General features: G+C 30.8%; 1 protein-coding gene across 4 annotated transcripts in view; it reads left to right on the top strand.

The window, feature by feature from the left end:
- The window catches only part of ncoa1 (nuclear receptor coactivator 1), a 74560-nt gene that overhangs the window by 24171 nt on the left and 37055 nt on the right, over window positions 1–13334 (top strand). For all 4 annotated transcript variants that reach the window (XR_007829950.1, XM_051138225.1, XM_051138226.1 and 1 more), the window contains one exon: window positions 7426–7531. Coding sequence is in view for 3 of the 4 variants with exons in the window: in XM_051138225.1 (XP_050994182.1) it covers window positions 7434–7531 (98 nt within the window). In the remaining variant the exon portion in view is untranslated. The remainder of the gene's footprint in view (window positions 1–7425; window positions 7532–13334) is intronic.

A 13334-nucleotide genomic window follows, 5' to 3' on the forward strand; every position in this document is an offset into this window, starting at 1 on the left:
TAGTTCTGCATGTTCTGAGTAATAATTTTTCAAATCAAGAAATGGGTTTGTGTTGCCTCATGATATTAATAATAATATATCTTTTTTTGTCTCTTAGAAATACACATTTGATAGTTGCTTGAGTTAGTATGCAGATGTAGATTTGTTTATTAACAAAATCAGTAATATCGAAATTGAGAAATACAGAAATTTAATTATTCTGACTGTTTGAGGTTTTTTTTTTTTTTTTATTCAACCATTGGTCTTTCATAGTAGCATACATTTCTATCATGATAATCAGTTTAAATAACAAATATAGCGCCTCAATACCATGGTAAATATGTAATATGGTTTCTATGAATGTGTATGAAAAACAGTAGTCTAAATACATTTAGTATAAATGCATGAACGCTATAGCCAAATCATTAAAAATACTGTAAATATATTCCATTACTCCTTCTTTAATGCATTTAATACATGTCTACATTAATAATAAAATAAAATTTGACGCGCATACCCACATTTCTGACACAATGCCATGTTGCAGTTAGTGCTACTATAGTAAATCTATGGTAACTGGTAGCAATTTGTAGAATTAATAAGCCCTCTGGCTGTCTTGTTGCGCACAGCGTTTCTACTGTTTGTTAGCACTGTTTCATCTGGCTATAAAACAAGTTATTTGTGTTCTGTTCAAATGCAGGACTGGTCCTTAACATATTGGCTATGAACTTTAACATGTCATCAAGCACTGAACCCTAAGAGTAGTGATTCTTTGTCCAGGCCGAGATGTCTGAAATAGAGACATGGATACAAGTGAGATCATGGGGTTGTCAGACTGAGACGATGGGTAGTCTTGCACAGTATCTGCAGTGAGAGGCCAAGCTGTGTGCCTTTATCACAGAGCCCACTGGTGGTGTGTTTATCGAGAATAAGAGGGAGCCTAGTACTGAGCCCTGAGGCACCCCACACATATTCACCCAGCACATTTATGTACGCTTACAATCTATGCTACACAGAGTGAGACATCAAAACTTAGACGTCTGATGACTGGGCGGCAGGTTGCCCCGAGGACAGCATTCATACTGACAGAGGACCTCCCATAACCAGGTCAGCAGCCAGCCAGCACAGGTAGCCGATTGGCGCCAGGGAAAAGTCACACCCTTGATATAAACAGAAAGAGACACACACACACAAGTATACACATGTTTGTCTGCCTGGTGAAGCTAAATTAAAAACATTTCAATTTATTTTAACTTGTTTAAAGAGCTGTTTTTGTCATATCAAGCATCATAACGTGTTTGTATGTGCTGGTATTGCTAAATCATTAGACTTTTTACTTTATCAACATCTGTTGATTTCTCTGGGTAAACTCTTATGATAATAGGTATGAAGTCTCACAATGCTCGTCTTCTACTAACAGCAAATGCAAAGATGGCAGATGTGTATGAATGAAAAGAATTAGTTTATTTAGACATTAGAGTCACATGACAGCACTGCTTGAAAATTAAGACTTTTTGCCTCTTGGCAGAAGAAGATATAGTATGCTCTCTCTTATCCATTGCTTTCAAAGAGATTTAATTATAGCTCCATTAAACAGCCCCACAACTTATTAGCAGATATAAGATAGAAGCATCAGCTTACATGCAAACCTTCTCAACCAAAGACTGATGAGTCAGAGTTTATAAACAGGACTAAGCTGACCTATAGACAAGATTCATGACTGTTTCGTCAACGTCTTTCGTACAGCTTAGCGGTTAAAGCATGTTACATCAACTGAATTTGGCGAGGGAATTTGAAATCAGATTGGACGTTGCCAAATATTTCTTATCTAACAAGAAATATGAGCTTCGGCAAACGGCAGACGGTAAGAGAAAGTTTAACTTGGTTGAAAGGCAAATGCAAAATATGGTTTTTCTTCTTAAACTACAGTGCAGATGTGTAACCGTTGGTAATGTGAATGGACATGCATTGATGTATTGAAATATCACTGCTCTGGAAGGTTTAAGGGACATAAAAATGATTTGACCTCCCGTTTAAAAAACGAAAAATGTGCTGTTAATCACCCAAAACAAGTTTCTGCAAATATTTTTGTGTAAGTCACGTCCATTTCTTTTGGCATCAGCTTTAGCTGACCAGTGCGACTGGTTATTCTCAAGTTTAAGCACATGTATCTTCATTACCTGTTGGATGGTTTTCCTCAACACTTGACTGAGCAGGGCTGAACTGAACACTGAACACATTGGCGCAAGCTGTTGATAATTACAGTAAGGGCCGCACATGCACGGGAGTCATTATGTCCTTGTGGGTTTTTTTTTTTTTGGATCTAGCCTAATTTCTGAACAATTTTGCATGTTCACATGCATGGTCATGTTTCACATTCTCCAGAGCAATGGAGTGAGGGGCCTCAAAAAATGGGGCAGTCAACTCAAATGTCCCCTTAGTTCCTCCAAAGAATTTCTCAAATGTGTGAATTAGGGATTTATACTGTTACTGATTTGTATATGCTTGTGTTGATCTTTGAAGTATAGGAATTATATTCAGTGGTTCCTTCAGCTGTGACTGACATTGCGGAATGTGTCACAGCTAAAGCTTGTAAGACAAGAAAATTGACAGAACTGCTTGCTTTTTCTTCTAAAATGGCTGTTCAAGTGTTAAAATTTTAAAAGCAGCCTAAATTCTGTGATTTTTGTTTTCTTCCTCAACTTAAATGGGTCTGTTTGAGGTGAATTTGCTGGAAATGGAGCTGCCAGGGATTAGGGGCCACTGGAGGTTTTCAACAGACCCACAATAGCAGCCTGTTCAGGCCTTGCAGATCAAAGCGGACTATTCCTTAGGAGCCAGGCTCTGGTCTGGGTGGTGGCCTCCCCAAGTCGAGTAACCAAACACAAGATATGGTGAATGATCTTCTATAAACTGAAAAGATCGTCAAAGCTGCTGGAAGAGCAGGAATTACTTTAGAGTTCCGTTTCAGTTGGTCTTCCTAGGTGAACAATTGCTGTTGAGGTGAAATCATGCTGTTGAGGTCAGCGGAGTATGGGGCGGTGCAACCTGCTCCATTGCTTTTAAAGGGTTAGTTTGTTTCCAGAATAAAAATGTTCTCATAATTTACTCACCCCATGTCATCCAAAATGTTCATGTCTTTCTTTCTTCAGACGAAGAGAAATGAAGGTTTTTGAGGAAAACGTTCCAGGATTTTTCTCTATATAGTGGACTTCAATGGGGATTGGTGGGTTGAAGGTCCAAATGGCAGTTTCAGTGCAGCTTCGAAGGGTTCTACATGATCCCAGCCAAAGAATAAGAGTCTTATTAGGGCTGGGCGATTAAATCAATAATGATAATTATCACGCAATATAAATTTCCTCAATAAATGATAACAAGAGTTCGATAAATGTTTGATAAAGAGCTCTAGTCATTTGTGCCACTTGGATTGTTTATCCGCTCGGACCAAAGCTCAAACGGTGGCACAGCGCAAACTTACTAGTGCAGATGTGTTTGCTCGCTGATGAGTCTTGGTCACTAAACAGTGCTGTGAGATCCAGCGTGAAGCGCTTAAATTCAGTGAGGAACACAAATGACTCGGTGTAAAGCCAGATGAAACAACGCTGACAAACAGGAGAGACACTGTGCGCGATGATACAGTCAGAAGGCTTTTTAATCTACAAATTGCTATCATTTACTAAAGATACTGCGCCATTGTGTCAGACATGTCAGTATATTTGTGTCAAATTTTATTTTTAATGTTGACGTGTGTTAAATGTATTAAAGGAGAAGTATTGGAATGTAATTGCAGTGCTTTTTGTGATTTAAGCTATAGCGTTTATGCGTTTATACTAAATGTATTTAGATTACTCTGTTTCATACAAATACCTAAAAACCATATTACATTTTTACCATGGTATTGAGGTGCTATATTTGTGCTTTTAACTGTTATTACCATGATCTAAATGTATATGCTAGTATGGAACAGCAGTGGTTTATAATAATAATAAAAAAAAACTCAAACAGTTAATAATTAAATAATAATAAAGAATAAAGATAGCAATAAAGAATAATTGTTGCTATAATTTTTTACCAATATTACTGATTTTGATAATGAACATAAATCTACATCCGCTAACTCAAGCTACTATCAAATGTGTATTTCTAAGAGACAAAAATATTATATTCTTATTAATATTATTAGGCAACGCAAACCTGTTTCTTGATTTGAAACAATATTACTCATTAAAATGTGTAGAACTAAGAAATATTTTTTTTCTATTAAGATATTTATTTTGTTAAATGACTGGAAAAGTGTAAGGAATTCAAAAACAAAGTTTTTGTCATGTTCTAACAATAAAGAATAGTTTAAAGCCACAGTTAACTGTCTGGTGTTTACAACTTTTACAAATTTTGCAGAGCAAAAATCTGCCTTTAAACTTGAAAGAAATAAAAATTTGAAATTTTATCATGCTTATTATTGATATTTACTGATATGACAAAAAAAATCTGGATTTTTTTTTTTCTTGGCTGTATCGCCCAGCTCTAGATCTTATCTAGTGAAACGATCTGTCATTTTCCAAAAAATATATATACTTTTTAATCACAAATGTTCCTCTTGCACTAGCCCCACTACGTTACGTGGTTACGTTGGAAAGGTCACACGTGACGTAGGCAAAAGTACCTACCCAGTGTTTACAAACCGAACGTGCAAAGAAAGTGAAACGCCCTTTACAAAAAAAAGGTCAAACAGCGATGTTGGGCGATTTTAAAGTTGGAGGAGTAAATGAGATGGAGTTTTTCAAACAAACAACCAACCGCGCGTGACTTTTCCATCATGATTACTTAATGCATGAAGTCGTAGACACGCATCCTAGAGCTAGTACGAGACAAGCATTTGTGGTTAACAAGTTTCTCGGCTGGGATCGTGTAGAGCCCATTGCATTGAAACCAGTTGGTTCCCATTGAAGTCCACCATATGGAGAAAAAAAAGAATGTTTTCCTTTAAAAAACTTAATTTCTTTTTAACTGAAGAAAGAAAGACATGAACATCTTGGATAACATTGGGGTGAGTAAATTATCAGGATATTTTTATTCTGGAGATGAACTAATCTTTTAACTTATGGCTTTTATTTGATTGAACATCAAGCTGAAATTGTTTATCTGCTGGAATTTAGGGTGGTCTTGCATTTAAGTGCAGTTCAGCTAGATTCAGCCACAGCCAACCATATTCACATTTTATTTATATTTCATTACTGACCTTGCTTTTCATAACTGAAGTTTTTTTTTTAGCTGGAATAAATTCTTTGTAAAGAGTCTTTCGGTGTTGTGAAGGATTGGTTTGTGGGCAACAACATATTGGTTCTGAATACCTTCAGTGGTATTTTGTGCAATGGTATGTATGTTTATTGTATCACTGTCACATAATGCTGTGAATGCTCTTTAGGATTCCCTTATGTGCAGCTTGAATGTGTCCTGTTTCTATGGTTACATACTGCAACTGAAGACACCTGATGCTTAGAGAACGTTTGCTCAAGTAAACAGGACATAGTGATGTTTCTAACATTTTGTAAAATATCTTTTTGGAAAAAATCTCATTCTCATTTCTGGAATATAAAAAGAAAATTGTATATAATGATGATATAGAATTGTAAATTACATTTGTAAGTATTGTATTTTATTTTATTTTGTTTATTTTATTTCATGAATGTAATGGACTTTTAAATTACATTTGTAAGTACACAACTCTTACAAAGTTTGGGGCCTTTATTTTATTTTATTTTATTTTATTTTATTTTATTTTATTTTTATTTTTATTTTTATTTTTATTTTTATTTTTATTTTATTTTATTTTATTTTATTTTTATTTATTTATTTTTTTCATTTTATTTTATGAATATAACATTGTCATTTCTAAAACATAAATAGAAAATTGTATATAATAATTATATAGAATTTTAAATTACATTTGTAAGTACACAACTCTTCCAAAGTTTAGGGCCATTTTATTTTATTTTATTTTATTTATTTTTTTATTTTTTTTTATATTTATGTATGTACGTACGTACTTATTTATTTATTTATTTATTTATTTATTTATTTATTTATTTATTTATTTATTTATTGTTTTTATTTTATTTTATTAACTTTCTCATTTCTAAAACATATAAAGAGAACTGTATATAATAATGATATGGTATTTTAAATTACATTTGTAAGTACACAACTGTTCCAGAGTTTGGGGTCATTATTTTTATACCTTTATTTTTTATGTCTTTATTAAATTTAATTAAATGTAACAGTAAAGGCATTTATATTAATACAAAATGTTTCCATTTCATATATATTCTGTTATTTTAAACTGAAGAATTGTTTCCTGAGACCCAAATACACAAATTAGAATGGGTTTAAATATATAAATATATGAAAACGGAAACATTTTAGTAATAAATTGTAATATAACTCTTTTGAATTTTTGATCAAATAGCCTTGGTGAGCAAGAGTTCTTTCAAAGATATAAAAAATAAATAAATAAATAAATAAAATAATAAAAACGTATTGAGTCCTTTTAACTGGTAGCATGTGCTTTTTTTTTTTTTTTTTTTTTTTTTTTTTTTTTTTTTTTTTTAATTAATTTGTTGATTTTACTAAAAAAAAAAAAAAAAAAAGCTTGCTCAGAAAGAAAAAGTAAAAATAGTATCACAAAATATTTCTGCATATTATACATTCAAAATGTATAGTGTTGCAGATTACTGCGTTATTTTAGTTCAACTTCTATTCACATCTTCATGTGATAAGAATTCACTGGGCAGTTCACCAAACTTGAACTTGGAATTGAGCTTGTGTTTCCTGTCTCTTGCGTTTGCATGCGTATGAATGGAAGTCACTGGAATGAAAAGTGTAGTGTGACTAGCCCTTTAGACACGCACTGTATCCTCACGAATGGCGGTTTAGCGGTTGCCTCTTCTCGCAGTTCACAGCGTGGCTTAGATGGTAGCGCTGGGTTGATAGCACCACAGATCAGAAGGCTTTCAATTAGCAAGCCCTTTCACAGCAGATTTACGATTGCCCTGCAAGGAGCCATCGATTATGCGTATTGCTGGCGGGAATGAGCAGTCTGTGTCTGATATGGAGTCATCAGACTGTTGCGCTCAATCAGGTAGAGATATGTTACCTGTCATAACGTTTACAGTAAAAAGGGGACTATTTCAGAACTGGTTTAACTTGACGTTTGCTGGTTTTCCAAAACCAGTTGGTCCGAAAGTTACTCTATTATGTAGTTCTGGATGATGTTATCAAATCAGTTATAAACAACAACATATGGGCATCAGACAATGACAACTGACTCATTTCTATTGTTTTCTTTATTGGATGACTTAACTGCATTGTTCTGCTTTGTTTATTTAATAGAATGGCTCCTTCGAGTTTGACTGCATTGGCTGATTTTTGACTACCCCTGTTTTGTAGGTGTGCATATGCTGAAAATGAGTGCTGCAGGGGAGAATGCCCTTGACCCCAACACCTCAGAGTCACGGAAGAGGAAGGGTTCTCCTTGTGATACCTCTGGTCCCAGGTGAAGTATAAGATAGTCTTTCCTCTCCAGTTTGGAGTGTTTTCTAACATATCATCATGTAATTTATGTAATACAGTGGCTTACAAGCAAACAGCTGACAATGTAGTCAAAATGTGTCAGAGGAAGTGCAGCAAATGGTGAATAGCAGAAAAGAGACTATTTTAACCATTATGCGTGCTTGAAGTGTAAATACGGAACTATTTTTTGCGATTAAGTTCTTGTTATTTTTTTTGTGATTGTTAACAACCTCAAAACCATAAACAAAACATTTTGTGACACCTCAGTTTTTACATCGTTTGTGTTTTTTTTTTCTTTGTTTATTTACTTATCGATAAATAAAATATTTAAAAAATGGTTTATTAAAATATTATTTTAAATATAAGGGCCATTTAAGATTAACAATTAAGATTTTTCGTTTGTTTACCAATAAGTGTATTTTTAAAAAATGTGTTTATTGATTTTTAATTTTAGAATTTAGACATTTAATTTTTCACAGCATTTGTTTATTTATCAATACATTTAAAAATATTTCTAAAAAGTCTTTTAAATGTTAGAATAAGAGTGACTGTTTAGACACTTTGGTTTTTAAACTGTTTTGTTTGTTTTTTTAATAAATAAATAAAATATATGTACTGTTTGTTTCTTAAAATAGTTAAAGTTATAGTTTAAATATTAGATTAAAGATGAGTTTAGATTTTTTTTTAACTGATTGTTTATCAATAAAACACTATTAATTTATTGCATATTTTATTTGTGGTTGATTGTTTCTATTTATATTGTAAAGTACAGTGTATTAGACTTCTTTCAATTCTTTTTACATATACCCTACTAATCGAGAGGTTTTTTTAGATTTTTTTTTTTCTGATTTAAGATTTTTTAAGTTTCTGAAAGAAGTCTCTTAAAATATTTTAAAAATTTTTATTAAAATAGTACATATATATATATATATATATATATATATATATATGTATATATATTTCTATTTTTAATATTTGTTTATTAACAGTTGTTTAAATTTTAAATTAAGGATGACAATTTAGATTTTTTTTAAACAGTTGTTTGTCAATAAATAAAATATTTTTAAAAGTTTGTATTAAAATAGTATTCAAATGCTAGAATAAGGGCAACAATTCAGATTTTTTGTTTGTGTACTAATAAATTTTATTTTTTAAAATTTGTTTATTAAAAACCATTTATAGTTTTAGAATATTTAAATTTTAACAGCATTTGTATGTAAATTTATCAGTAAATTTAAAAAAATTATAAAAAGTAAATTTATAAAAAGTCTTTTAAATGTTAGAATAAGTGACAGTTTAGACATTTTGGTTTTTAAACTGTTTTGTGTGGGCTTTTTAATAATAAATAAAACATTTGTTATATTTGTTTATTAAAATAGTATTTTAAATACTAGAATAAGAATGACTGGTAAGATTTTTTTTTATTTGTTTACCAGTAAGTTCATATTTTTAGAATTTTGTTTATTAAACATTTTTTTAATTGTAGAATATTACAGTTTTTTACAGCATTGGTTTGTTAATTCATCAATAAATTAAAACAAATTATAAAAAGTTTTATTAAAAAGATTTTTGTTTATTTACCATAAATTAATATTTTTAGAATTTGTTTTTTAAAAATGGATTTTATTTTTTTTAAATATTTTAATTTTCACAGCATTTGTTTATTTATAAATAAATTATAAAATAAATTAAATACATTTTTATATATATATATATATATATATACACACACACACACACACACACACACACACACACACACACATATATATACATTTATAAAAATCTTTTAAATGTTGGAGTCAGAGTGACAGTTTAGACACTTTGGTTTTTAAACAGTTGTGTTAGTTTTTTTTATAAATAAAAAAAATATTTTACTAAATGATTGTTTATCAATAAATAAAATAATTTTTTTAAATAATTGCTTATTAAAAGGTTTATACATTGTAGAATAAGGGGGATAGTTTAGACACTTTTATTTTTACACCATTTCTTTATTATTTTTTATTTATTTAAGTGTTATTGGATTTTGCCAGTATGATAAAGGACAGTGGGAGTGGGAGTGTAATCAGGACATAGCCCAGACCGGATTTAAACCTGTGCCCAAAACAGCTTAATAAATACAATTAAAAGCCAAACTTAATAATGAACTAAAAATAAAATTAACCTATCCCTTAATTATCTGTCATGAGCAATGTGTGATATAGCTTCAAAAGCGAGTTGCTTTTAGGTGTAACATAGCAGGCCAGCGTTTTTTTTTTTTTTTTTTTTTGGTGAAGGTTTCCTTGTGTCAGGGTTGGTTGGAGGAGAACTGGTCTGTCTGGCTGAGTGATACTCTTCCATAGGGCCTTGGCGGGGCTGATGTAACAGCCTGTTTCTACAGCAACCCCACGCAGCGCCCTGACCTGTGTAAGCAGCGCGCCTGCGCACAACCTTGGCGAAGGGCTGACCTACTTTCTCTGCCGTCTTCTCCCACACACACACACACACACACACACACACACACACACACACACACACACGTTAACATGCGCTTGCACTTGCAAGTCATTCGTATGTACATGCACTCGCTCACCCAGAAGCAGGACAACCAAAAACAGATAAGCACTTTCCTCCATCCTCACACACGTACGGCAGCCGTTGGTCACACATGCGTGGCATGCAATCACATGCACAATCTTGAATCTTGAATTTTTTTCTTAAATTTTATTTTATTTTATTTTATTTTATTCACCCAAGGTGACTGAGCACTTGATAAATAAATATATTATTTACATAAATATATGATAAAAATAATTATATTTTTTTAATGTATGTTTTTGGATTTTGTAGAAAATGCTATATATTAATATATTGCATATTTAATTTGTGATGTTTTATTGTTTTTATTTACATTGTAAAGTACAGGTTATTAGACTTTCAGTTCTTTTTACATATACACTACTATTCAAGAGTTTTTTCTGATTTGTTTTTTTCTCTCTGATTTAAGGTTTTTTTTGTTTCTGAAAGAAGTCTCTTATGCTGTCCAAGACTGCATTTATTTGACCAAAATACAGTAAACACAGTAATACTGTGAAAAATTAAAAAGGTTTAGATACTTAAAAAAAAAAAAAAAAAAAAAAAACTATTTTTTTATTTTTATTTTTAATATTTGTTTATTAAAATAGTTGTTAAATTAAGGATGACCGTTTAGATTTTTTTTAATCAATAATTAAAATATTTTAAAAAGTGTTTTAAAGTAATATTTTAAATGTTATAATTAGGGCAACAGGTACGATTTTTCATTTGTTTTTCTTTTTTTTTTTTATAAAAAAAACATTTTAAATTTTAGAATATTTTAATTTTCACAGCATTTGTTTGTTAATTTATCAATATAAAAAAGTATATATAAATGTTTGAAATCTGTTTTAATATTTAATTTTTAATATTTGTTTATTAAAATAGTTGTTTAAATATTAAATTAAGGACGACAGTTTAGATTTTTTTATCAATTAAAATATTTTAAAAAAGTGTTTTAAAAAAGTGTTTTAAATGGTATAATAAGGGCGACAGGTGAGTTTTTAATTTGTTTACAAATAAATTAATATTTTTTTAATAAAAAACATTTTAAATTGTAGAATATTTTAATTTTCACAGCATTTGTTTAATTTATCGATAAATAAATAAATCAAATAAAATATATATAAATGTTTGAATCTTTTTTAATATTTTAATATTTTATTTTAGAATATGGGTGACAATTTAGACACTTCAATTTTCACAGCAGTTGTTAATTTATCAATAAATTTATAAATGTTTTATAAAACATTTTAAATGTTAGAAATAAGAGTGACAGTTTAGACACTTTGGTTTTTAAAGTGTTTTGTTTGTTTTTTTTTAATAAAAAAAAAATTATATTTGTTTATTAAAAGTTTAAATGTTAGATTAAGGATGACAGTTTAGATTTTTTAAACCGATTGTTTATCAATAAATATTTTAAAGTGTGTTTTTTAAAATAGTATTTTAAGAGCTAGAACATTGCGACTTAAGATTTTTTTTGTTTGTTTGTTTGTTTACACATAAATTAATATTTTTAAAATTTGTTTATTAAAAACAGTTTTCAATTTTAGAATTTTATCAAATTTAAAAAAAGTCAATTTCTAAATCTTCTTTTCTTTTAAATGTTAGAAATAAGAGTGACAGTTTAGACGTTTTGGATTTTAAACTTGTTTTTTTAATAAATAAATACAATATGTTTAATATTTATTAAAAAGTTAGTTAAATGTTAGATTAAGGATGGCAGTTTAAATTTTAAACAATAAATAAAAATATTTTAAAAAGTGTTTTTTAAAATTCTATTTTAAATGTTAGAATAAGGGCAACAGTTAAGATTTTTCATTTGTTTACCCATAAATTTATATTTGTTTATTCTATATAAGCATTTGTTTGTATATTTATCAGTAAATTAAAATGATAAAAAGTAAATGTATAAAAAGTATTTTAAATGCTAGAATAAGAGTAACAGTTTAGACACTTTGGTTTTTAAACTGTTTTGTTAGTATTTAAAAATATTTAAAAATATTTGTTTATTAAAATAGTTTTTGAAATGTTATATTAGGGATGAAGGACATTTTAAAATGTAATTTATTCCATTGATGCAAAGCTGAATTTCCAGCAATACACCCTCAGAAACCACTGTATTATGCTGATTTAGTGCTCAAGAAACATTGATTTATTTATCCTTGCACACGTACAACAACCGTCGGTGTGCGGCACACACTCGCGCACACGTTCCTATACTCTTTATGTGTTGAAGAATAAACGTCGGCCACTGAAACTCCCTTATTCTCCGTCTTTAGAATGCGTCCATTTCTGTCAAATCTTTTCAATTGCTTTTAACACGGTGCACGCCTTCGGTTACAGCGCTTTTTCACCTTGCCATCGCTGATCTTTTGTTTTTGACTAGATGATAAATGGGCTCAGATCTGAAGCCTTTGCATTCCATTGATATCTAACATTACTTCAGCGTAGCCCCTGACCATCTGTCTTTCTCTCTCCTATTCAGCCTCTCGCGCTTTCAGTGTCTCCTCTCAGCTTGATAACCCATGTGCAGCATAAGCCTTTGAGGAATGCCTGCTAGCGCAAGGACCGTATGCAGCCCAACCCTTATTAGCTCTACAATGATACGTCTATGTAAAAGTGTGTTTTAGCCTCGCTCTGCTTCCAGGCCACCCACAGTTTTTCCCCGAGCGCACCTATAGTCTCCCCTCGCCCAGCATTCCTCCTTTCAGCTGCAGAATCCTCTGCCTCTATCAGGTGGCAGAGCGCTGAGACCGCGAAAAACGGGGTTTAGGGGCTGTTTGTGATCATAGTGCTCTTTGAGCGGCATGAATTATTCAGGTCCCAAGTCTTTGCAGAATGCCCACTCAGCCCCACTGCCAAACTTTACCACTTCAATGCTTTGTCTTAAAAACATCATAACAGAGGAGCAGCAGGCTGGCTTTTTTTCTTTTGTTTATTTTTTTTTTTTCTCCGAGTGCAGTTGGTTGTTCATGTGCCAGCGGAGGAAGGGAGAGCTGATTGTAAGTCTCATTTTGTGTATTGAAATGAGCATTTCATTCAGATGAATTCAGGTTATTTTCATTATTATGAACAAGGCAGATATTGCCATGTGTTTTTATTTATCTATTTATTTGTTTCACACTTATACTTTATGTTGTTTCTACATTAATTTTAACATTTAATGGGAAATTATTGCAATATAGAAGTATAATTAAAAACTTTACTGTCACTTTGTTGATTAATTA

This window comes from Labeo rohita, chromosome 20, assembly GCF_022985175.1.
Source record: "Labeo rohita strain BAU-BD-2019 chromosome 20, IGBB_LRoh.1.0, whole genome shotgun sequence".
NCBI classification, from domain to species: Eukaryota; Metazoa; Chordata; class Actinopteri; order Cypriniformes; family Cyprinidae; genus Labeo; species Labeo rohita.